This window comes from Mytilus galloprovincialis, chromosome 2 (genome assembly GCF_965363235.1).
Source record: "Mytilus galloprovincialis chromosome 2, xbMytGall1.hap1.1, whole genome shotgun sequence".
NCBI lineage: Eukaryota > Metazoa > Mollusca > Bivalvia > Mytilida > Mytilidae > Mytilus > Mytilus galloprovincialis.
This window is the reverse complement of record NC_134839.1, coordinates 48,273,914-48,301,792: the sequence shown is the minus strand read 5'-3', so window position 1 is coordinate 48,301,792 and position 27,879 is coordinate 48,273,914. Positions and strand designations below refer to the sequence as shown.

Genomic DNA, 27,879 nt, shown 5'->3' with positions numbered 1-27,879 from the left:
GTGAGTTATTAAATTTTTAAAATCGACTCTCAATTCTCGGGAAGACACCATCTTGAAAACTAATGACCACGGATATCTAATTACCAAAAAGTCCTAGTATCCAGCATGACATGTCCGTTAATCAGTGTTCAAATGACTTGTCAAGCTGATGAATGTTCTACCCGACCAAGTAATGGAAGAAGTCTACATAGTTTCCAAAATCATCAAATCAAGTAATGGTTCACTAAGATTGATAAGACTATTTCAAAAAAATAATCTTAATTTTTTTAGAGGGTTAAATATTCAGCGTACAATGGTAAAGTCAGGTTGAAAAGCTGTAAATGACAAAAGATCGTACATTCCCCATTTCCATTCTCAATTTTATTGGTTTTAGCTCGTCACAAAATTTACACTTTTGGCACCGAGATGCAGTTTCAAGTATTATATAGGATTTATGCTATAATAATGTAAAAGTAGTCACAATAAAGTGAGAAAAAAAGTCTGGAGATACTTATTGTGGAGGAATTATAAACTGATTTATCTTTGTTGTAAAAGTTTTTTTAAATTCTTTTTTCTAACGTATATATTTAGATTATTTTGACCAACGTTCAAAAACTTGTCTTCTTGTAATCAGCATGGCTGAATACCGGTAATTACCGAGGTATTGTAAAATATTTGACATATTCGGGTATTCTAACGGTCGACTTCCTGGCAGGCTTGTTTAATTTAATACACAATTAACAAGGTCAATGAATCACGTGCGTGATTGCGAGTGAACCAGGTGTGCTAAGGTAAAATATACCATAGCAATATAAAAACTGTCCGTGATATACAGCCTGTGTACAAAATCTAACAAAATTTAATAGTGTTTATAAGAATAGGTATAGACCAAATCTCCATGTTATCAAGGATTTGTATATTAAGTCTTACTATACAAATCCTTGATGTAATCTAAATTAAATTTTACTTTTATTTATATTTCAGCACCTATTCTTCCGTTTTATATATAATTGTTGGTCCCGTTATTTTTAATCAGTTCTTCCCGTTTGTACCTTCACATATGTGACTTCATTTTCACTCTAGAAAACAGTGCTATATTTCAAAATGAATGCCGTTTTTTATAATTATTCATTCATTTTACATGTGAAACAAGAATACAATTAGGAAACTTCGGACTATACAAATGCAGAATATACTGTGCCGGTTTGCTTTCGTCTAACGAAATAAAAGAAATGAAAAAAAACTGCCATGTAAAAACAAGCACGCTCAAATAAAAATAAAAAAAAATATGTGAGTAAAAATTAACTGGATCAGAAAAATTAACAACCTTTGATATCGAGTGTATTGTTAATAAATTTATTTGTTTTTATAGTATAGCTTCTTCCATTATCCAAATGATATCAGATGATCTATATTATTTCATAAGATTTAATCCTTCCGACCTCACTAGAATCTGAGACTATGTGTTATAGTGGTATCAGCCAAAATCTAATTCCAATTATAACGCTAGAAGTAAAAATGTAATACAGTTACACCTTTCATTTGGTCATGGCTGTCAAATGTCTAAATTTAAGTGTTCCCGTACATTTTTTGCCTATTTAGGACATTTAAAATGCTTGTGTAAAACTAGTTTTATTTTCCCTTTTAAAAAATATAAATAAATGATAAGAGTGTATATCATTTCATTCCGACAACTAAATTTAATTTCCAGACTTTAACCGGTTCATTTCTTAGTTAAGTAACTTCTTTGAATTCAAATAAAATAATAGCACCAAATATAATTGAATAATTCCACGGCGATTCACTTGTATTTGTCAACACCTTGAAAATGTATTTTAAATTTGTGTATTAAACTTGACCTCCTGGCATATAACCCACTGATCCGAATAGACAGTCACACCTTGCACGGTGTGCCCTTGAGGCCAAGCTAATTACAGATCTGCAAATAACATTTCACCTTTATACAGGTCTTTCACGAGTATTGTCTGAGAATAATACACACATCGCTTAAATAAAGTCAAAGCGTCGATAGTAAAAGGTCAATAAGCGTAAACCTATATATTGTCTTAACAGTTTAAGTTATATACTTTAATTTATTCACTTTATCAGTCTCAAAAAGTATAAATTTAAGCAAAAAAAAATAATTATAATAATTTCTTGTACTGTCTACAAAAATAAATCGAAATATATACGGTAAATATAGAAATTTTTCTCATGAATGTGTACAACTGCACGACTGTGCGTTTTATTTTCTTATTATCGGATGGTTATTAGATATAGCATTAGTCATCGGCACGCTTACGATAACGGTAAAATATGATTAAAAACCAAGACTCTTAATGATTGTATTTTAAATCCCGGCATGCAAAAACCAGGAGAAAACGTCACGACCTACAGGAAGTAGTTAATATTTTTTCATTAATTATTGAATTTCTCCTTTATTACTGCACATATAGCAATAAAACTTTGTGAATATATATATATTATGTCATAATGAACATAATAAAACCATTATTAAAAAATTGCGAATTTTCCCTTTAACCCTTTCACCGATTGCTGCCCAGACAGAAGCTACTCTGAGACGATGGCTTCCCTGGCTACTATTACTCAAGTGGGAGATCTTCATAATAAATGTCAATAAAAACTTGTTTGTAGTTATTTGTGTATTTATTTCATTCACTAACACCATGTTCTCAGTTTTATTCATGTTTTAATAATTTGTTCTTCTTAAAATATTCAAATTTTCAAATTTTCGGCATTTTCTAGGTGAAATTCTCAAAATTCTGCTCTTTGACCCCAAATCGTAATTTTTCAACCCAAAACGGCAAAATTTTGAAAATTTTTATGAGGCTGTACAAATTCCTCACACTGAACGATGTCCATTCCAAGTGTTTTGTACTTAAAACGACATTTTATGTCAAAAAAGTATACTAGTTTGGCTTCAATTCTTCCATATTCTTTCAAAAAAAATGTTCTCTCATTTCAAATTCTCGTAAATTCCATAAATTTCCTCTGATTTTGACACGGTTTTCAACAAACGGAAGCGCCATGTTTACACTTTCATCTGGGTATCCATCAAAGAAAGATAACTCATGTTTGCACTGTTTTAAGCGGGAAACATAAAAGAGGTATTCCGATCCCGGTAAAACGGGACTCATCGTCAGCTGTCTGAAGCGTGAATCCCGGTAAACCAAGACTCATCGGCGAAAGGGTTAAACTAAAGTTATAGTGCGAAAACCAAGAAAATGCTTTTTTGGGCCCTTTTTGGCCCCTAATTCCTAAAATGTTGGGACCAAAACTCCCAAAATCAATCCCAACCTTCCTTTTGTGGTCATAAACCTTGTGTTAAAATTTCATTGATTTCTATTCATTTTTACTAAAGTTAGAGTGCGAAAACTGAAAGTATTTGGACGACGACGACGACGACGCCAACGTGATAGCAATATACGACCAAAAAATTAAAATTTTTGCGGTCGTATAAAAAATCAAATGAATCAAACACAAGCTTTCAACTTGGTGACATTTTCTCCAATGAAGAGTCCCAGGTGGCTTGAATCAATGCTGTATTTGTGCAATTGATACGCTTAAATCCCTGGTGAATTATCTTACCATGCCTGTAAGAACATCTGTGTCAAAGAGAAAAGCTGAGATTTCTTCAGATAACACACGTGCAACCCCATCCAAGTTGATCACATGAATCTTAAACTCTGACGTCAGCTGTTTTCTAAAAAATAAAGAAAATTCTTTCTTATATGCTAAACAGAAAATTCAGTGAAATGTTGTTCTTGTCTATTGCATCTAAACATTATAGATCTGCTTCTGGCTTCAAAAGTTAGAATGAAAGATGTTTGCATGCCTCAAAATTGAATCAAATTTGTGAGCCAGAGCTCTGTGTTGAAGGCTATACTTTGATCTATAATTGTTCACTTTTACAAATTGTGACATGGATGGAGTATCGTGTATCGTGTTTCTTGTGGTTAGTCCTTTGCTTAAGAGTTTATAATGAAAGGCATGTGATCATATCAAATTGTATTGAAAAAATTGGACGTTGCGCACAAGGCGACATTACGTATACAATAGGTAACATTAGTGACGTTAGTTGCAGAGTGAATGAACAGCGGCTTATACTTGACTAGTTGTCTCATTGGCACTCATACCACATCTTATATATTGACAAAAAAAAGATTTTCAGGTGAAAATTGATAGTGGTCTGTATATTATCTCATAAGAGAAGAAATTATTGTTTTTTTATTTGTTTTCAGTAGGAATCAAACATAGCATGCTGTGAATGCCAATTACAGTACACAGAAATAAACAGCTGCACCATGAGAACATGATGTGCCGGTCACATTTTCAAAGAATAAAGTTCAATTTCTTCTCCATGTCGAATTAGAAATTTATGAAAATCAAAAGGGAGCTTACATCAATAGATATAAGCATATCACCGAAGTTTCATGAGAATTGCTGAAAGAATTTTTGAGTTATTGTGCGAAAAACTGGACAACGGACATACAGACGACCAGAGGGACAAGGGTATACCACAATACGGCCTGTAAACGGGTGTATAGAAAAAACCAATAACAAACCAAATGTTTGATCAAATTCCAGCTTCCATGTAAAACTTACTCCTTGACAAATCTTTGTTTGATTTCAGAGACATCTGTATCATGTGAAGATAGTGCTGTGACCGAGCTTGTGTCAGGGTAACTTGACTGGTGATCTGTGATACCATAGACATAACTGTAATCTGGTATCTGCAATGAAGAATAGTAAAATTACCATGGGATGTCTGAGTGGAAATGTAAACAAACATACTGTGCAAGACAATAATTTACAAACTGACAATGCCAAGACAAAAAAACAAATAACAAACAACAGCATAGAAAGACTAAACAAGATGAACCACACCAAAAAAACAAAGTGAGTTATCAGATGCTCTGGAAGGGTAAGCAGATACTGCTCCACTTCGGAAATATTCAATAAATGTCTGTACATCACTCATCATGCAAAGCTATGGTATGTTTCTGTACCATTTTACTTCTGATATAAAGACAGGAGACACTTTGTAGAAAGAAAGAAAAAAAGAAAAAAAAAAGAAAGAAAGAAAGAAAGACATAATCTGACTTCTCATCGAAACTTACTAAATTTACTTCGAATAAAACAAACTGTCTGTGATATACAAAACTTGTAAAATAATTACAAAATGAAACGGATTTTATAACATAAAATTAAGTGTTTACTGGAAAGTAATCCAGCGATTGAATTGCAGTACTTAAAACCACTTAGCCACTAAGCCCCCCCCCCCCCCCATTTTCTTATAAAAATAAAATTCATACTACTTGTCTTTTTGAGCACCACTATACTTAAACAAAAACAAAAATAAATGTCATAACTCCTTAGAAAATAATTTCTGCTATTGGGAACAAAATATTTTGACTTGTCGCTAAACAGACCACTTAACAACTATTAAACATATCAATTGCCAAAAAAGTTTGAATGAAGGTCAAGAATATCAAATACAAGTGACGTCATTGTGTGATTGAACTGATTAGTAAAATAATAAACATTTACATTAGTTCCGAAATCGCCTAAGATGAATTAATGTTATTGGCAATTTGTTAAAGGAGAGTTCGAAGATTAGTCTTTTGAATAATTTACAAATGTACTATTACAATGTATTACGCAAACAGGGACACTAAGATTAAACCAAAGAATACAATTTTTTTTATTTGTATCATGTTACCACAGTTTAAAAGTCTTCCCTGGCCTTGACGAAAATTTAAATCAATAAAGAATTAGTAAGATTTTAATCTAATTAAGATTTAATACTCTGCATTGTCTAAAACCTCAACCATTTCCTATTCAAATAACTTGTAATATCAGCATTACAAACAACTTTGTTTTTTTCTCTTGATAGTAGACAATATTGTAGGCAGCATTTCAAATAAATTTCTTTTTAAATCAAGAAAACATAAACTACATGTTATGTTGCTTCAGCCATTCTCTAATAAGATGACCTTTGTCAAACTGAATTTCAATTAAGAGATATGTTGGTAATTGTATGCTAACCTATTGATCACTTGGGTTTTTTTTTTTTTATTTTTTGTGTGTCTTGTAGACAAGAACACCACAAATTCTTTCCACACAAATTGAAAGAAGATTTTGTTTTCACAATTTTTATTTTTATTTTATTTTTTTTGGGGGGGGGGGGAAATAGCAAGAAATTAGCACTGTCCTTCTAGCTCCAAGTTTTCAAATTCTTTTTTTGATAACTTATGTTTTTTTAAAGTTACTTGTGCAGACTACAAATAAATGAGGGTGGTAAAGGGGGGTGCTTGCACAAAAAAAACGTGAAATAAGACATAATTTCACGTTGAACGTGAAATAATTTCTGTAATGAACGTTGCACGAAAAATAAATACTTTTATGTGAACCTTTTGTGACTGAGTCACTGTCTTCTTGTATATATTAACTCTTTGTTTTACTTGATATTCCCGATTTAGTATACACATTTATGATATAATTGGTTTATGGCTTTTAAAAAAGTATTTCTTGACGATCCCTGCCAAGTGTTTGAATTTTATTTGAAAAACCGAGCACGAAAAACCGCAAAATAAGACTTTGAAAATCACGATGCACGTAAAATTAAATAAGCAAACACGTTGAACGAGGCATCTGTCTTGCACTACTGAATGTCAAATAAAAAAGTAAAAACACGTTGAACGCGAAATAAAAAATGGCGATCACGTTGCACGAAAATAACCCTTTACCACCCTCATAAATGGTAACTTTTACTTTTTCAACCCAGGTTATTTAATATTTAAGTTTGATTTTTTTTCCCAACTCTACTTTGCAAGCAGCTCTTAATTACATGAGTTGCCCATTTTTCAGTTAATGTAAAAATGCTATACAAAATAAAATAGATCTTGCTTTTAAACTGTAAAAGAAATTTGATGGACATTCTCAATTTTATAAACTATATGTCTTAAATGTATGACAAAGGTAAATTAATATACCCCAAACTTTATGCAGAGGCATTAAAATGCAAATTTATAACAGATATTTCTTTCTTAATTGAGTTTCTAAAAGGTGTATTAGGGTTATTTTTGTCATAACATAGTTGTATGTTTTAGGGTCATCATGAACATAGAATAAACAACGGAGATATTAAATTAAATTTTAAGTCAGAGTTACATTTAAATATATTTTATTTTCTATAGTTCACAATTAGCCCCTCAGTAACATGAGTATGACCGGACCCTAAATACCACAATTCTCTAACTGCACCGACTTGATTCAAGTTTAAGGTCTAAAATATATCTTCAAATTCATGCATGAAAACATCCATTTTAAGATAGAAGTTCATCTATTTATCCATCTAATATTGAAATGAATTAACGGTACAGTCTACTGACCATTTACAAAAGTTATTTAACATTGTAGTAGGTTTATTGAAAAGATCAATACATTTAACTCAGCCTTCCTGCCAATATAAATCTATGTAAATTTAAATATTGGAAACCAGTTTTTAATCTGTATAGCAGTACGCTCCTGACAGTACATCTTCATTTAGAAAACGTCCACGATTTCTGCACGCATGGCGACCTGCGGAGTTACAGGTATAAAATTATTTTATCTATGGGTGATGATTAATGGTTTTAGATTACCATTACGGCAATAACTTGGCAGTAATCACTTGTTTTCCGTTGACATATTTTTGCCACAGCCTTTCTCACCTGGCTGAATCAAGGTAAACACTTTACCTGGGACAGGTGAAGAGGGACTTGTTTTTAATTAAATTCTGATGAGATATGAAGTGATACTCACAAACTAACAGGTAAATATTTAAACATTTTATGCGCATTCAATTAAAATTAAAATAGTGAAATATTTATTTCTGTTTTTCTTTTTTTTTTTTATTTAAAAGTTTATTCCAATTTGCATTGCACCAAAAACAGGATGGTGACATTTCTGCACTCTATAATAGTAGTAAATGTTGAAGATGAATGAAGACTTTATATATAATACTGTAAATAAAATAACCAATATTTTACCAGTAAAACTAAAAAAAAAGAGTATACTGCATAGATATTCGATGATTAACTTTAAATTAAATTTTTCAAAATGCAAAATGTAACTTAATTTATTCTTTGGTAATATAAAGATACAAACTTTATTATTTTAATACCTACAGTTCTTTATCTCCAAACCAAAAGTCACCGAAACATTCATTTTTTTAATTTTTTTTTTAATAATCAGGATTTAACATCACCCGACTAAGGTGTTACAGGGTTTCAAATATATAACAACAAAAGACTATTTTTTTATCAAGATTTACACAAACTAAAATATAAATTTTTTGAAAATCTCTTCTTTTTTTTTTCTCTCTCTCTTTCACTCTTTCTCTCTCCTGAAACATTCATGCAAGTTATGATTCTGAAACATTATACTATCTCAGTTGACAGGGTATTTCAAAGTTGGTGTTTACGTTCAGATTCCTTCTTAATAAGTTGAAGAAAAAAGTAAAATTCAAGTTGAAATTGTGTCTTAGAAAGTTTTAAGAAAACAATTAATACTGATGTACTATTAAAGAAAATTGTAATTACAGATGACTGACGGCACAAACCATTGGCCTTAGTTTTCTAGTTTTTAGTTATAGTATTGACTTCACGCTGCTGTACTTTTGTGGATTTACATATTTTCTTCCTATCTTTTTATTTAGCCATTTTGTCATTTGTCCTTCTTTGATTGACATTGATACATCCCTTAGGATTTTCTTGTTTTTCTTATAATAATGTATGGACTGTTGCATATCAACTCTGATTTTACTGGTTTATTTGAACATGGTTGTGGTAAGATTGGTGTCAGCTGAAGGCATATTTCAGATTAGCTGGAGAACCATATAGCTCTTCTGTCAATAAATACTCCACAAATTGTCAAAAAATATCAAGAGGACCTGAGAGCTACAGTTCTGCAGCTAATTTCAGATATGGTTGGTTCTATTACTGTGGATTCATTATCGTTCATTGGATGTAAAGTTTTCTGGATTTCATGGTAACAAGAATCACAAATTTTATGAAATCAAATAACAACAAACATGTATTTTGTACATAAATAAGGCCGTTAGTTTTCTCGTTTGAATTGTTACATTGTCTTATCAGTGCCTTTTATAGCTGACTATGCGGTATGGGCTTTGCTCATTGTTGAAGGCCGTACGGTGACCTATAGTTGTTAATGTCTGTGTCATTTTGGTCTTTTGTGGATAGTTGTCTCATTGGCAATCATACCACATCTTCTTTTTTATATGTTTTCCTCAATCCACTGAAATTGGTATCCACAAAAATAAATGAATCCAACAGTAAATTGATGAAAATAAGGTGTGATTGAACTCTTGTTTTACCTAAATATATTCCTAAAAAAAAAGGGGGTTTTGTTGAGAAAAAGAAATATAGTAAGAATCCCACCAATCCTCTATTAAAGAGCCTCCGTTTGAATCTAGCACAACTAGATCAGTGAAAGAGTAAAGAAAATCCTTATAATAACATTAAATGTGGCTTGATCTTTGAACTTAAGATATAAGACCTTATGCATGAGATTTATTCGTGTTATTGTATTTAAAATTTACTAATAATCTTATTTCAAGGGGCATAACTTATGGTGAATGACATTAAAGGTCCCTGATCTTTGACTTTTACAGTTTTGAACCCATTCTCCAACTTTATTAAGATACAATTGTATAAGATCTGTCAATAATGAATAAGCGCACCTATAAAATCAAATTTGATATGTACTTTATGGTCAAATGGTCAACAGAATTAAAGCTAAATAAAGTTAAGAATGTTGGTCAAAGCATTTAAACTTTGTAAAAACATTTGTTTAACGGTCAAACATGGCAAAGTAGTATATATATAAAACCTCTCAATATTTTTTATTCAAGAATGTTTTAGCTACCAATGTGTGAAATCAAAGTGGGGTAAGAAACATAAATATTATAATAAGTGGGATAGGTCTGAACACTTACATGCATACCATAACTCCAGGAGATGTCTGTTCAGATACAGTATGAATTTTTATTTTGCTACTCTGTCGGTAAAGTTTTTTCTCAAAGTTAAACTTGTCAGAGACTGTAACCAAATATAAATCCAATACACTAGAGATTATTAAATATTTATAATAAAATAAGTTGACTGAAAATTGTTTCTGCGCATATGAAATATTTATGCAACACACTCAATATTTCAAGCTGAGATTTCAATCTCAAATTTCCCATTAAAACTAATTAATACAAATTGTTTGGATCACAAGTATGACATCCAAAAGCTCTCATATGTAATTACAAATCGTTTGTAACACTAACATTACCTATTATATTGACAACATTGGCACTATCGTAATTAAACAATTTTCTTTTGCTGATAGCATATCAATATTCATTATAAGTAAGAGTAGTTCTTAAAAATTGTTGACATGCTGTTTGGTTGACTATGCAAGTATCAAAAAGCACCAGTTAATAATCATGTCAGGAATCTGAAATCTATACTGTTTAGTGTTTAGTTCTTTCATTAAGGCAATGCATTTCACTTGACTTTACAAATGCCAAACAAATGGACTTTAAAGACTACTAGAATTACTGGCCAAAATTGTAGGTCTTTCATATGTCATTTACTCAAAAAATATTTGTTTATGAGGGGTGTAATGCAGTGTGTGCATGGTGATATGGTTATGATCTGAGAGGGGACACAATATGGCTTCCACACATGAGAAGTGTATGAATACATCATAAAAACAAAATTTCAGTAATGTAGATACTTTTAAAATTAAAACAAACTGATAACATTTTGAAACATTCTTTTTTCAAGAAAAGCAGTTTTTCTCCATAATTCTTTAAACAGCCTTATTTCTCCCAAGTCCTTTTTCAATAGTACGCTTATGTGTTACAAGTATAGTCCATTTTGGCTTTGGTAAAACATTTTTAAAGTCCTTTAAACTCAATTGTAATGGAAATATTTCCATTTAAATAAAGAAGAGAAATACATTGTTAAGTTTCTCTTCAAGGTCATTTGTAGACTACTAAATTGTCTAATTATTTCCATGTGGGAGATGTAATTGTACTCAATTATTTCAAAACTTTCTATTTTAATTTCACAGTTCAAGTGCATTCCAAGTCTATATTTCAATATCTGTACAGAAGTATATTTATATTGGTTATAATTAGATTTTGATGATATGGTTTAAAATAAGACTTTTTGTTGTCCTGAATGCATTGTTGTTCACCACAAGAAATATTTTATAATGTTGTTATTAACATTTTTAAAGCACATGCAACTCTGTAGAAAATAAATTGAGAATGTGTACATGTGACACAGATGATGCCCCTGCTTCAATATTACGTTAAAATGGGACATAACTCAAGAATGGTAAGAAGGACACCACCAAAATTTCGAAATTATAAGTTAGTGAATGGAAACAAAAAGACGGAAACATATTATGGGACATAACGATGAACAGACGATTGTAGACAGACAATGGTAACATTTAATGCCCCATCCACTCGGCAGGGACATAAATATTTTTTAAACATCTCCCCAAGATTTTTTTTTAAAGAAAAAGACAATTCAGAAAAATGTAATCGGATTCTTCTTGACTGCAAACTATTGAATTGAAAATGCTCTCTTTCAGACTTCATCTGTATAATTTTTTTTTGCATTTACACCTTGAATTCTGCACTAAGGTTTTATTAAATTAGTTCAGAGAATAGTCTTGTAAACAGCAATGATAAATAAATGGTTGGATTATTCAATCTCTATGTTTATTATTAGTACTTTTACTGTTAACCCACTTTTTTGTGATATACATTTTACACTAGTACTCAAAACCCTCCTTCCTTGATGGGTACATTTTACATAGACAAATAAAATCGTATAATATAATCAAAATGAGGCTGTTAATTTGATGTGTGCTTCTTCTTTGTTTTTATAGTGATTAATATGATAACACAATGTTGACTGCTGTACCCCTATTTTTGACATTTTTAACTATTGTGTCTGTTTGTTTTGTTCAAGCATCAGTGACAATATAATGGAATGTGATACAACTGTCATACAAGTGAGAGGTTTAGCTAGCTATAAAACCAGGTTCAATCCACCATTTTCTACATTTAAAAATGCCTGTTCCAAGTCAGGAATATGACAGTTCTTGTCCATTCGTTTTTGATGCGTTTTGTTATTTGATTTTGCCATTTGATTATGGACTTTCCGAATTGATTTTCCTCTGAGTTCAGTATTTTTGTGATTTTACTTTTTGTTTTAATAGTGGTTTGAGTTCTGTTTGCTAAAACTGTTGTCTTCTGCACAGAGAAATTCATTTATTCAGAATTTGCAAGATCACCTTCAAATCTAGCAGAGTTTTACATAAATTGTATATTTCAGTTTATACAGATTTAATATCCATTAGCAGGGATTTCTGTTAGAAAATAATTCATTTGAAATGTCAATAAGAGAATAATTCTATGAAATATGCTGATTTGATATATCTAGTTAATCTTTTTCATTAAATTGAAAAGAGTAAATTTTCTATTATCATATGTTTTGAGTTATTAGAATAAGTGATATTTCATTTCTCTTGACAATCATCTTTATTTGCATTTACTCTAGAGTCCTTGTGTACTTCTTGGTACATCTGAATAGTGAAAAGGGAAATGTAAACTATTTGCAACGTGTTGTAGATTTAAAAAAAAAAATAATTCATAGAAATTTTAGATATTTAAAATGGAAGATTACATTGCTGTTTTTTTTTCAAATTTTTGCATGTATTGGGTCTGTAACTTAAGCAAATTATTTTTAAGTAAACTGATGATCTTTTATCAGTTCAAATTGCAAATCAAGAGACAAAGAAAATAATATTATCAATTGCTTTTAAAAATTGCAGCCAAGTTCCAATCCTCGTAACAAGGACTATGTGAACCTAATATCCACATAATTCCAGGGATTTATACAAAGAGCAAATATGAATATCAAATAGTCTTACAGAAAATAACTCCTCTTTCATACTTTTTACAGCATAGGAAAATAAATTGAAAATGCTAAGGATTTCAACACCAAATATGGCCATCCTTTATTAAAACACATAGAATCATGTGCATGCTAAGGTCAAACAACGCCCATTTTAATACCAGTTAACTGATTTAATCACATTACCAAGTTTAAATATAATCAGTAATCAAATTATTTTTTCATATGGTCAATGAACCTTAAGCCCTATACTTAAATTGTAACAACCCGATTAAACACCCTTATCCATAAACCCTATGTATTCTGTAATATTGTGTAATATCTCTTAGGTGTATTTGTATACGGCTTAATTAAAAATAAAATAATCAAATATTTTTGTTTCGTAATTAAATACCAAAGCTTTATTATGCAATATCCCTTAGGTGTATTTGAATAACGTTAAAAATAAAATAACCATAATTCAGTCCTTATCTCAAACTTTTCATTGGAATTTTTTGAATTATTAATCTTTTTTTCATTTATTATATATCAAATAATGCAATATCCCTTGGGTAGATTTGTACAATGCTTAATTAAAAATTAAATAATCATATATGTTTGTTTTATAAATGCCAAAGCTGAACACATATTATAAATCTTTGTGGCCATACAATATTCATTTAATTTGACGTAATAAAACCAGCATGCTTACCAAAATTTAGTCCTTATTCCAAACTTTTAATTGGAATTTTGAAGAAGTTTAAATCAATTATTTAATATTATCATAGTTTCATTGATATGTAGTATTTAAAACAAGTAATCAAGTCCTGGAAAAATGTATCAAAAATTTCAAAAATACCTCTTGAGATCGTTGTTCAAATATGTGAACTTAGGCCTACATATAACCTGACATATAATGGCTAAAACTGGAAAGTCTTGAATGATGTTCAGTCTATGTTACTCATCAGTAGGTAAACCTGAAGTCTTAAAACTGCAAAAAGCAGTAAAACAAAACAAATTGGCAATAACAAATATTGATTAAAAATATTGAAGTTACAGTCAGGTGATTCTGACAGCTAGATATAAATTGTCAAATCTATTGCTATTATTCTGTTTCTAATTGATTTCAAACAACCCTGGAACCAATATTGAAAGATGCACCAGAGAACTTGTTAAGTTTCAATAGTTAACTTAAGGTCTATACCCTCGAACTTAACTAGTTACTAAATTAAATAAAAAAATAGGATAGATTGATTTTTATTTTTTTACTAAGGTCCATTGGAAAATATTTCAAGCATAAATAGGATGATTAGAAAAATAATAAAGGATGAAATTGTAACTAAGCTGACTTTTTTTAAGGGGGGATGGGAGTTTATTGAATAATTCGGACCGTGTGACTTCCCCCCATGACATGTCAAAAGCCCATTTAATTCAGTAGCTGCTAACTATTATAATACTTTAAATATCATCCCTGTAGTCAAATACCATTATCACAAATCACCAAACAGCACAACAACAGGAAGCTGAAATGTTCTACATTTATAAACTGCAATGAAGTCATTACCAACCAGAAGGTTTAAATACCCCCTAAGAACAAGCACATGCTAACACAATCATCCCAATTATGTCTATTTATAAATAAATGGGTGCTAACAATCGAGAACACCTACTATAAAAGGCAGCTAATAATCCCTTCTCTTGACTGACAATACCTGTACGTTATTATCCCCCTATTACAATAGGTAAGAGATATTAATCCAATGTTTAGTTATTAACGGGTAACGGTTCTATCAATAAAGCCTCGTTGACACTCTGCCAAATCTTTACACTCAAACATAAAACATGGAGATTTAAATGACAAAATAAACACTAGGTATACAAAATTTAAATTTTACTTTCACTGTAGGACGTACAGGTTGATAAAGTTTGTTTTCCACTGTACTGAGATTTTTTAGGTTTAACTATTCTATGTACCTCAAAGGTAAGAACGTAACTCATTGTCAGCACACAAACTTATTATATTTGAGATTGGACTTGATTTTATGTCATATTTATTTTTAAAATATTCAAAAAAAATTTGAGTAAAGGAAAACATTCAACTCATTATTCTTGTATATTTCATTATTACTGTAAACAATACATTTTCCAAGTACAAGGGCTCAAGTCTGCATTAAGATTCATTTGCAGCTTAAACAACAGATTTAGAATATTCAAAAATACTTTGCAGTGAAGGAAAATACATAAACATTCTTGTAAACTATATTACTGCATTGTAAACACTACAGTTTCCAAGGTTAAGGGTTCAAGTCTACTTCAAGTTTTATTGAAATTCAGTGACTTTTTGCGAAATCCTGTCTAGTACTAAAATATTAGCCAGACACATATATTGTGTCAATATAATCCAGACTTTTACTTATTTTTCATTCCAGTATCATTTAACTATTACTTTGACAAATTGCACAGATTTGATCTACATAATGCATATTTGTACACATAAAGATTTAAATGCATCAATAAAATGCATAATGAAAGTAATGCAAATATTCCATATTCTCCTTTATATTATACCTTAAATTTAAGTGTAAAATCTATCTGACATTTGTTGATCATTTATCAATCAAATCTATATTAAAATTTATACCTTATTGCAATGAATTGACCAAAAAATCAACTAAGAATTCTTTATCAACTTAGGGCTAATACAACTGTTGCAATAACTGTAATAAAGTGGTAGAAGCCTAATTAAAAGTCCGAACTGTTCAAATGGGCGTATTGCTTTTCCGCTAATTTTTCAAAGTCCCAATACTACGTTTCCGCAAATTTGAAATATACGTTTCCGCAATTTGTATTTATTACTTTTCCGCAAATTTACCTGGTAAATTATAAACATTTGAATGTACATGTATGATAAATTATTTATTTTTTCTTTCTAATAAAGAAAATGTTCTGATCTAAGTATAGCTACAATTTACTAGATACAACTACTGACTCGGGTAAGGATGAGTTAAACTTCATTGAGAATTCTTTGGTTTGGCTTACTTGCCAACTGACATGATTGAAGAATGCTTTGTTGAATTAATTGCCGATGCTCAGTCTGCCGATTATATATTGGAATTTTATATAAATGGCAATTGAGATTTCCACCAACCATTTGGGCATCACCCCTGACCCCGAGGAAAAGAGAACAACGAATGGTGTCGAGTCTTTTCGTGCCTGAACGAGCAGTTTTACGCTAGCCATCCTACCATATTTGTCTTTGTCGATGTGTTATTGAAACTGAAGACAACATCTTACATAAAGATGAGAACTCTAACTGTAAAAGCACCCGTTCGGAAATATGAAAAGGTGAAGATGGCCTTCCTTCCTGAACAAAATACAAAATTTGTAAACGGTGAATGTGCTTATATGGACTTTTTACGACGTGTTGGCTACAAATAGTCTGCCAGAACGGACTTATGACCTCATATCAAGATCTTTTTGAACATACGTTTTGATACATTTTAATGATGTATTTTACTTACATGTTATGATGACCTTTAACTTAATACATATTTATTTTTTATTATAGCTTTGCTTTCGATTAATAGGTATTCCTTAATTATTTGCGGAAAAGTAATAATTTATTTTTTCCGGAATAGTTACTTTTTTTCCGGAAAAGAAAGATATTTTTTTGCGGAAACGTAAACTTTTTTTTCCGGAAACGTCATCTTTTTTTCGCGGAAAAGTAATGCCAATTTGCGGAAACGTAAAACGCCGGTTCAAATGAATAACAGATTTGGCTGTCTTCCATACTTATACAATACATTCTTTGTTATTCTAACTAACTGACAAAAAAGGAAGGTTCAATTAAATTCAAATTCTATTTAGAATAAGATGTTAAATGCAGTTCAAAAACTTTAGTAAAGTAAAATAATTTATCTTTTGGTCACTGAACTTTTACAATGGCCCTACACCTTTGGTACTCATTCTGCAATTTCCCCCTTTAATTGCTATCTTTAACCCCATTAAAATCTTTTAAGACTTAAAGAGCTTTTTCAATTTTGTTATTTGCTATTCAAATTCTACTTCAAAGAATTTTACTTCATATTTTTCACATATTATCCTTTAAGTTGTAAAAGACCATCCCATTTAGATTTCTCAACTTCAAATTATAAGAACTAAAAGCACTGTCTCATAAAATGATTAAAAATATTTGCCAAAATATTTTACATATTAGGATTTAATAGTTTAGACACCCAGACATCAACATATATAAATTAACCGGTAATTGCTTTTATTGAAATATGCTTTTAAATTGAAATCAAGGTTAGGACATATATCAGGTTTCTACATGAATTGAATGTAATGTTACAATTAAGTTTATTCCTTATTGTTTACGTTCTAATAATAATTCAATGTAGTACATTGATCAGTTATGTACAGTAATAAGGCAGTTTGCAATTGGGCAATTTGTGATCATTTTCCATTTGCTTGTTCAAAATTCCAGAGAGACATTTTTTCACTCAAATTTACAATCATTCCATTATATATACATTTGTAATTGCAATGTATCTGAGCGCCCCCTCCAATCAGACTTCACTGCTACCTAAAATAACTTTGGCTATAGGTTCAATTTTAACCATAGCTTGGTCTAGAAAATCTCTTTTCTTAATCATTACCTCACTTCTATGTATTGAAGCCATGTTGCGTAATTCTTTTAATTTGATCTGCTAATGTAAATTGTCTGGAATCTGAACACCCCCCTTTTTGCCTTTTCATAACACCTTAGATTTGTGTGTTAAAATTATCTGACTATTGTTAATCATTAACTACTGTGGATACGTGGGATACCAATTTTTCGTGGATTTTGTGGGTAAAGGTGAACCACAAAATTATCTGTTCAAAGAATGACAAATTTTTCTAAAGGTTTGTATGAAGATTTCAGTGAAACCACTAAATTAAATGTCCATGAACATGCAAGTTTTCCTTCATCCACAAAAATTGGTACCCATAAAAATAAATGATTCCACAGTAATTAAATGTTCCTTAAAATGTATACTTTTTTCAAATTAATTGACAAAAAAAACAACTCAAATTTAATTCTATATTAACTTTGTAAGATTTACACCTTATTCTAACCTATTCACAATTGACAAAAAATTAAAACTCTTTCAATGGCTGTAAAAAAAAAATGCAGGGGAAACGTAATTAAAAGAACTAAATATGCCAATGAATGTAAGATTTGGCTTTCGTCCATAAATATACAATACATTCTTTGTAGCCACTTTATAAATAACTCTTTTTTTAAATGAAACTGAAATATTATCGCAACATATTAACATATGAATCAAAACGGTTAATTTTACTTGGTACTATTTATACTGTTGAATTCAGTTTACAAGATAAGTGTCTCATTTACACAGGAAAGTTAATATAATTTACTCTGATTCAATCAAGTTTTAATCCCACGATCACCTCTTATGGAAAACTACGATAATATTTTAACAAGATGTAAAGAACCACATATGTAATATTCACGAGATATTAAGAAAGGTTAAACCCTGTTTATACCGTCAATAATAAGGAATAGTTTGCTAGGTCAATATGAATTAGCTACCATTCATTTGGTGATAGTAGGGCAAACAAAACTTTAAATGGAGGAGAATTAGATATGGATTAATTGACTGACAGAAATATTTTATCTTGTTTGAGTAAGCTCACTCAATAAAGTATCATCGGTTTCATTGTTAAATGCCAATGACCACCTCAAAGAAGACAGAATAATACATTTCCTTCCTAACATAAATTAAACATTACAAATAACTGTAGAAACATTCATTTACGTGGGGTTAAAATTTCCTGGTTTTGTCACTTTATAAGATTTCATGGTGATTTAATTTTGTGTTTCCCATTAAATGGAAGTGATATTATATGAAGGTTAAATTTTCGTGGGTTTTTTAATTTCGTGGATATATTCTTTCCGCAAAATAAACTAAATTAAATCCTCCACGAAATTTCTGCTTTTACAGTATATTGTTACAAATGTCCGTTTTGAGTGTTTCGGTCTTATATTATATATGTTACCTCTAAATGAATATTAAATTTCAAATGAAAATGCATTGCATTAAAAAGTCCTTCCATTTATATATATATATATATGCATCAATGTTTGAAGTAGATGTTTTATTACCTGTATCAAATATCTAAGGGATTAAAACGTAAATGAAATCCCAGAATAAAAACATAAGAGAAAAGAGTAAAAACTGTCTTAAAGGATAATTTGTAAGCATGAAGTAATTTTCATATATGAATTAAAGGAAATGAAACAGCAACCCAATGATACAAGATAAATCATCAACCAAAAAGATATTCAAGATGAACTCTCTTTTAAAAGTTGTTCCTTGGCGCTCACAAACAGTAACCCGCCATAAAATGTGGCAAATGATGATCTAATTGAACTTTGATTGTGGCCATCATTATAAATCTCCTTATCCAAATAAACGCAATTCTTTTACATGTAATTAAATTGGATTTCAAACACTTGATAGTCATGCAATTATCATTGTCATTATTTCTATCCCTGATTATAATTTAATTAAATAAAAAATACCAAATGACACCTATTATATATCATGCCGTGTTATTATATTTTATGACATCACAGTTTTTCTTATCAATATGACATCTCAAAGCAGCACGAAACCACTTTGGTATTTATATATAATACAAAGCATCAGTATCAGATGGAATTAGAGCATTTATAAGAAGTTTATGAGTAATTTTCTTTTATAACTATATATGAAAAGTGTGGACACAAATTTATGTTGTCTGATGGGCATATGTTGATAATTATATGCAGTAGTAATGTGCATTGTAAGCTAATAGTAATGGCGAAAATATTGAAACTTATTTTTTTCCATATCAGTCCTAGAAACATCCAACACCAAGTATTAACCCTCCATCAAAATAAGACCATCATAGCCAAGTATTAACCCTCCATCAAAATAAGACCATCATAGCCAGAGTTGAAAAGAAAATGTACTTTAAAATATAAAATCTTGACATGGATGACAAATATTTTAAAGGACAGGCCATTCATTAGGAGGCGGTACCCGGTACTTTTGTCCTCCTATGCTATTGACAAGTACCACCTAAATGTAGGAATTTTTATATAAGATATTCATGGAATAAATTGAAAAGTACCACCTAGAAACGTGGAAAGTACCAGTCAACATAAAAGATAATGAAACCCCTGAAAGGAATCAAAATTCAAAAATTCTCAAGAATAAAAAGATTTTTATTTGGCTGTTTATATTATTTCTACTTGCACTCCAATAAAATCAACTCATTTGCATGTGTAGAGTGAAAATAAAGTGCATTTAAATCAGAGATATTTGCCAAACCATTAAATAACTCTGCAAATCAAAATTGTGTACATATAATACATGATGTCTTCCAATATTGATGATTGATGATCAGGGTGTTAGTCTGAGGAAACATTTTTCATTTGTCAATTATATAAATAATTGCCCTACTTGTGCCATACTACATGCAAGAAAACATTTTTTTTTAAATAAAAAATTTATCACTTTGAAGTGGACAACTGACTTTTTGTGTGGGCTAATGTTTTAGATATATGAGGTCCCATAAAAATTAAAACTGTGTACCAAAACAATCCATTTATATTCCATATTTTTTCTATTGCAGACGGAATGGAGTTGGAGCAGACGGAACTGGTCATTCCACAACAGTACCTATGTTGTCCTATTTGTGAAGAGGAATTCAAACAACCCAAATTCCTGCCATGTCTTCATACTTTCTGCAATCCATGCATATCTGGACATATTGACAAAAATATTGATGAAGATAATTACTTCCCTTGTCCAGTGTGCGCTACGGAAATAAAGAACGAACAAGACGCTGCACCTTTACCTGAGAATATTCTTGCCAGAAGGCTTTCAAAAGTGTCTAGTTCAACAAATCTAAAACCTCAGACACTCTGCTGGTTTTGTAAAAATGCTGGAAACTTTGTGGATGCGGTAACTTTCTGTGATGTGTGTGAAAATGCTCTGTGTCCAACGTGTACGGAATCCCATAAAACATCGGAGGAAACAGATAACCACAGCCTGATTTCAATTGATGAGTACGATGCTCGTGTGGAAAGCAAGCAGGAGGAAGGATTTGCTAAAAATAGTCATGTGATTCCAAAGTGCTGTGAACTTTATGATGCTATGGATATTGGTGCTGTGTTCTGTATAGACTGTGACTTGCTCATTTGTGCCGACTGCCATGTGAATAATCATGGCAACCATCGCTGTGCAGAACTGACAACTGTTGCCGGACATTTTGAAAGTAAGATCAAGGATCCTTTGGACGAATTAAATGATGACGAGAAAGAATTAGACGAAGCATTACTCAGACTTGACAAAAGTGAAGAGGTCATTCAAAACCAAACAAAAGAACTGCATAAAGTGGTGAAAAAACGAACAAAATTTTTGTCAGACTTAATCACAGAGTATGAAAATATGCTAATCGAAGAAGTTAACAAACGAAATACCCAGAAAAAGGATGAAATAGCAAATAGGCGATATGATATCAAGATGCATTTAAAATCTATCAATGGGGTGAAAGAATTTACAGAAAATTTATTGAGTTATGGTTCTTATGAAGAAAAGGTTTTCCTACGCAAGAAAGTTGGTTATCGAATTCGTGAACTGTGCGAAGAAACGTTGGGCACAGATGAAGTTGAAACACTGACAATAAAATTGACAAAACCAAATGTTACTGTGGAAACAATCTGCAATTTATTTGGAGAATTGTCTGAAAAGGGAACGGATACAACGGAAAATCGTAAGGATTCTAATGCAAATATTTATCACCTAAATTTGGAAAATAGCCATGGTAGTCATGGTAGTGATACAGCTGAAAATACTGAACCTGAACTAGAAGAAATATTCAACCAAGCTCAAGAAACCCAGTACAACAGCGGTTCAGACTCGGACATGCTCAGTGCTAGCAACAACAGTGAGAATTTTAGAAATGTTAAATTCAGTGAAGAAATTGAAAAGACAGAATATGAGGCTGAAAACTGCTTTGAATTAGGAGAACCAAAAAAAGAAACAGAACTTCCAGCGGTCATTCAAAGAGAGTGTATAAAAGGGATCGGAATTAATAGCAAAGGAGACATGATCATTGGTACAACAACAACAGGTTCCCAAATGGTCTATGTTCTTGAGAAAAGAGGAATTGTCAAGGGAACAGTTCATGTAGACAATGGTTGGAACATTCACTCAATTTCCAGTGATGGAAAGGTTGCCATGACAATTCCAAGAGGAGACAACCGATTCAAAGTGAGGGTGTTAGAAAATGATGGAACTGGACACATTCTTTCCGACAGCAATATTGAGAGTTTTGGTCTAAATTTTGTAACTGCAGACAATAAAGGCAGTATCATAGTCACTTCAAATCGTTACGCTAAATTACGAAGTCATCATGGAAAGTCAGCTAAGTCGGGAGGAAATATTGCATTTTATAGTAAAGACGGTCTTCTCACAAAAAGAATTACGAATGATGACTTTCATGAATTTGGACTATACTTATTAGAAAAACCGCAGTGTGTTGCTGTTGACAACAAGCACAATCTCTTGGTGGTGACTGATCCAGGGAGCAATACTGTCATAGCATTTAATCTTAAGGGAGAATTAATTTTTGAATATGGAAACAGTGACACGGAGGGAGAAATTTATCAGGGGCCAGATTTAATAAGTATTGACAAATACGGAAACATTATTGTGACGGACAAACGAGAGGGTCGAATAGACATCCTGAGCAGCAAGGGCCATTTAAAGAAATCGTTTCTTTTAGATGACATTCCAAGATTTGTGGGAACATTACCGGATAAACTACTTGTGATTGTGATGCCAGAAGGTACCATGAAATATTATGAGTATCTCTGACCCAGTTACTGTATTTTATTTGTTATTCAATAGTGCCATTTCCAGTCTTTCTCATATTGTAATAACTAGTACATTTTGTATTGTTACTTTATTATTATATTTTCACTTTTACCATGATTGCATGCATGGTTTTTTTAATCCATGTGATATACTCAAGATTATGATATTAGATGATAACACTAGAAAAAACAAAAGTATGTTGGCAATGATTTCCCCTAGGCATATTTTCACCAAAAAAATGATACAAGTTAGATGTTAACAATAGACAAAATAATATTCTGGGTACTTTTAAATTCTTATTATCACGGAATGCATTCACAAAATTGAAATAGATATAAGATGGTTAAATTAGTGAAAGAAAACATTTGTGAAAAATATTTTATTGTACTTTTACCCTGAAAGTACTATTATTTGCCATTGTTCGCCATGACATGTCACATGGAATGGAAACTTGACGTGACATAAATGCATAACAGGAGTATATAGGTTAAACTTAAAAGAAAACATTCTGAATAAACTTGATCACAATTTTCTGCTTGATTAATCTATTAATACCACATGTTGATATAAAGGAATATACTCTTAAAATTACACAATAAATTCTATTAAAGGCGGTCTATTTTACTATGCTATAGCTTTTTAGGTCATCACACTTTTACAATGGCTAAATTATTGTCACGTCGTGTGATTTAATCCCATAAAAGATCAATTTCCATTTAATAGTTCCTTGTTTCATAAAACAACATGACAGAGAAATCCCATGTCAGGAAAACTTTCTGATCTACAATGTCAATATTTTCAAAAGAATTTTTAAAAAGTCAAATGAAAGTATTTTAGCTTTTGGCTGTTTTACCAGCTTTATTTCTACTTACTGACTGTGACAACGCTGTTTTAAACTTAGGCCATGTTAATTTTATTTTAGTTTTTTGGAACATGAGGGAGCTAAATATAATGCAAAATTCCATTCTTATTCTTGAAATAAAAAGATCATTCATTGTAATGTTTTTAAAATGCTTAGATTTTCACCTAGATAAATTTCCAAATAAGTTTTAATTTTTTTAAATAGAAAAGATAGAAAAGAAAATCCACAACAACATATCCCTCCCCCCTCCTACGAAAAAAAAATTCCTAAACTGATGCTGGTTATTTCAAAGAATGAAAAATCAATTGATGAGGCCTTATATGGATTTGTTTTAAATGGAGTTTAAAGACATCACCTTAATGTCGTGTTTCATGTTTAGAATAAACAAAAGAATCTCCGGGATGTTTTTAATCTCAAAGATAAGATCAACCTTCTATCTATTTTGTAATTTACATCATCAATAGGTGATAATCCATAATGGCCATAATGGACTCAATTAATCTAGAACATTCATCTCAGGGAAAAAAATCAATAGGAAAAAAAAAAAACTTTTTTGAAAGGAAACAAAAATTGAAATCGATGTAGAATATTAAATGAATTATTGATAAAGATAAGTGACAGATTCTTACCTTCATTTGTTAACAATTTTTTAGAAATCTAAAAAAAATTGTAGACTTTAGATGCTTGCATTGAAGCCATATAGAGCATAGTACTGAAATCTAAATTTTATGGACACATTTTCATGGAAGACTATTCATAGAAACTATTTATGGTAGTTTTATTTCTGGTGAATCAAGTTCATTTTCAAACATTAGATTGAGCAAAAATCAGAGAATAATATATCAATAGCAAGATAAATGTGAAAAAAATGTAAATAGATTTCATAAAAGGACATACTAGACATAACAGCAAAATATAATCTTAGAATCTTATAATAAAACTGATATGTAAGACAGGGTTCTCACTAAGGCGAGTCCATGAGTCCTGGACTCATCAAATCCTGTCTGGACTCACCATTTTCAAAACTGATGAGTCCACAGATGCATCAAGATTGAAATATTTTGAATAAACTGAACATAGTTAAACACAAATATCATCATTTTATATCAAAAGTTTAAAAGTTATCTGAATTTAATGTCATTTCATTGCTCTGTTAGGAAATGGAGACTAAAATGACGAGTCCCTTGACTCGCCTTCAAAAATCCTTAGCGAGAACCCTGGTTAGAGTGTCTTTATATTCTACATACATCTTCTCTTTTATTGTATTAACCAAAGAACTTGACTTGGCAATTGAATGCATTACCTATTAAAGATTAATAGCTTTTGTTTAATCCTTAAAATTTCCTGTAGTTGGTATTGTTTCATTTCTGTCAAAATTTTCATTTTGCAGTCTAAGCTATATAGCTTTAGCAAAATCTGGTAAAATTTAGTGCAGTCTTAATCACATACTATACATAAGTCTGGTAAATATAAAATTTAGTTCAAAACTTAACTACATAGCCGTAACCGAATCTGGTAAACATTTGCATGTAAAATTATATCTAGACAAAATGATTCTTTGTTTCATAATTAGGATTGAATGTCAAATATTTTCTGTGTAGAAAGAGCAAAAATCTACAAACTGTTTTAAACCTCAATGTAAACAAAAAGTTCTATTATGAATTCGTCTGTCAATTGCCATTAAACTAAACATGTTTTGAAATCTAATGCTTTTCAACAGCTACAAATATTTAATGGCCTACCAGACATACTAATCTGTATTCCCAATAATCTATAATGTAATTTACAAAACTACAACTGTCAATTTTTACCTTGAATGTTATTATCTCAGTAAAAATTGACTTTCAATCATTGATTTCATTGTAATTAATATATCAACATATAGCTTCGGACGGGAAAAAATCCATGGTTAATCATCCCTTAACGAGTTTCGGAAATCTAATTTTGATAAAAACTGTTTTAATTACATCGAAATTGATCTGGTTACATGTAAAATGATTCAGAAGATTGACTTGACCCCATTCAGTTCATCAATCTGACATTTAGCTTTCAGTTATGAAAATGTCCTTCAATATAATTTGAAGGTTGCTAGTTCTTGAATACTTATATATATATATATATATACTTTCTCCATCAATGATAATTATCAGCCAAGATATAGCAAAGTACGGGTCTTAAACACTCACAATCAGTCAATGTAAGTTAAACAAAAGCCTGGTGGATACTTCTGAACCAATATCATTGTATGATGTACAATGCCTATTCCCTGTTTTTCTTCTAAAATAGCTGATATTGTCTTCCATATTTGTCTTTTATGAAAATTAAATTGAGAAGACAGATCTTTTTGTTATCAACCCAGAGACTACTTTTATACAAGTGCTAGTACAACAGAAAAAGATGTGTGCACTTTCATAACTAAAACTATATAAAATTTACTGTAAAAATCTGAATGACATCAAATCTAGTTACAAATCATATAAATATAGAACATCTATTCTTCATTCTGATATTTAAAATGCTGTAAGATATTTGTCATTTCATGATTTTATATTTGTTACCTATTTAAATATAGTTGTTGTCAGAAATTATTCTTTTTTAACATTTTCATGTGAATAATTGTTGTACTGGTTATTAGTTTTTTAACATTATGATGTGAATGTAGCTAAAAAACAGTGAGACCTTTATAAATCAACTCCCATGTGAACAAGAAACCTGTCCAAAACAATGTTTATGCATACCCGTAGCCAGGGGGGGGTTCAGGGAGTTCAGACGAACCCCCCCCCCCCCCCCCCCTTTGAAAACAAAAAAGCACTGTTAAAGTCAACGTTTTGTTCGAATTGTGACTGTTAAAGTCGAGTTTGTGAATCCAAATACCCCCCCCCTTGGAAATTCCTGGCTACGGGCCTGCTATGTCAACAAAAATCATGTCTATATCATCCCATCTGTGAACATTTTACCTGTCTAAAACAACTCATGAGAACAAGAAAAGTATAAACTGCACGGTTGTGTCAAAATATATTTTTTTTTAGCATTTTTGTATTTAATTAATTTACAGTTTTCATAAGACTTAGTTTGATTTAGAGCCTAATATCCTCTATAGACAGTGGTTTATTGCTGAAGTCCTTTATTTTAACCTCTACATGTCCTGTACAGTTGTGTCACTGGATGGATGCATATTTGAAATATACCCCAATCTCATATATTCCTAAAGAAAAATTCTGTGTTTAAATTCATTGTTGTAACACAAATTATACAATCACCTGCTTAATATACCCTGACGCTTCACTTATAATGGGGTTGTTTATATACAGGTTTCACTGTACTTGTTGTCAGTTTCTAATTAAGTTATTTAAGATTGTTAGTATGCCTTATTGCATTTACTTATCTGTGATATTTTGAAATGGTCAATTATAGTAAAACTATGAATAGTCTTACAGTTTGTTTTTTTCTTCCTCAAATAGTAAAATAATCAGTCGTATTTACAGAAAATAAGTTCTTCCATATGCAAGCAATGAATTAAATCATTGATATGTTACTAAATTTATATGATTGCAAGACCCTTTTTTCCACAAATGCCCGATATTTTTTACAAATGAATAAAAATGTTTAAATTCCATACAAGAACACCAGGAATCAATAAATTGATATCTGATAAATATCAGGATTTTTCTGTCATTTTCATTTCCCCCATAATGCAACACAATTTCTGTATTGGACGGTAAGGACTGATCAATTGACCGTTTCACCAAGTTAAACAAAGCTGTTATAGGTATTAGTTTGTGATATTTTGAACTGTTTTAGTTAGATTTATCATTAAAATTCAATACAAATATATATTCTGTTGATTATTATATAACCAATGACAAAATGCTGAAGATGCATAAAAGATTTAATCTGCTGTTTATACATCCATTATGCAAGAGAAATAACTCAACACAAATGCCACAACCAAGTAAAATTGTCTGGATGCTATCAACAGCAGATACTGCCAATGTATTTATGAGATATCTATTTTCTAGGTTTTGAAACCTTAAATTCAAAACAATATTTCATTCTTCATTTCTAGAAAATTGCTGGGTGTCAGATGTAAAATCTAGTATTAAAGTACCAGAGA

General features: G+C 30.7%; 2 protein-coding genes across 5 annotated transcripts in view; one reads left to right on the top strand and one right to left on the bottom strand.

Annotated features, from left to right (window-relative positions):
- The window catches only part of LOC143063732 (tudor domain-containing protein 5-like), a 55,307-nt gene that overhangs the window by 11,296 nt on the left and 16,132 nt on the right, over positions 1-27,879 (bottom strand). The window contains exons 15-16 of the mRNA XM_076236072.1: positions 4,606-4,733; positions 3,589-3,703 (exon numbers count right to left, since the gene is read on the bottom strand). Of these exons, the coding sequence (XP_076092187.1) occupies positions 3,589-3,703; positions 4,606-4,733 (243 nt within the window). The remainder of the gene's footprint in view (positions 1-3,588; positions 3,704-4,605; positions 4,734-27,879) is intronic.
- LOC143063730 (E3 ubiquitin-protein ligase TRIM56-like) lies at positions 7,495-27,597 on the top strand. 4 transcript variants are annotated; one of them, XM_076236067.1, is made up of 2 exons: positions 7,495-7,598; positions 20,655-27,597. In XM_076236067.1, exons 1-2 carry the CDS (start codon positions 7,577-7,579, stop codon positions 22,901-22,903), a joined length of 2,271 nt encoding a protein of 756 aa, XP_076092182.1. In that variant the 5' UTR covers positions 7,495-7,576; the 3' UTR covers positions 22,904-27,597. The 4 variants fall into 4 exon arrangements, with proteins under 4 accessions (XP_076092182.1, XP_076092184.1, XP_076092185.1 ...); XM_076236069.1 differs by lacking the exon at positions 7,495-7,598 and adding an exon at positions 7,669-7,816; XM_076236070.1 differs by lacking the exon at positions 7,495-7,598 and adding an exon at positions 14,765-14,841.

What these genes read in the sequence shown, in the direction of transcription:
- LOC143063730 (XM_076236067.1), top strand. Translation starts at nt 7,577, where the DNA reads ATGGCGACCTGCGGAGTTACAG. An exon ending in GGCGACCTGCGGAGTTACAG is followed by an intron (nt 7,599 to 20,654) that starts GTATAAAATTAT and finishes TTTCTATTGCAG; the next exon opens with ACGGAATGGAGTTGGAGCAG.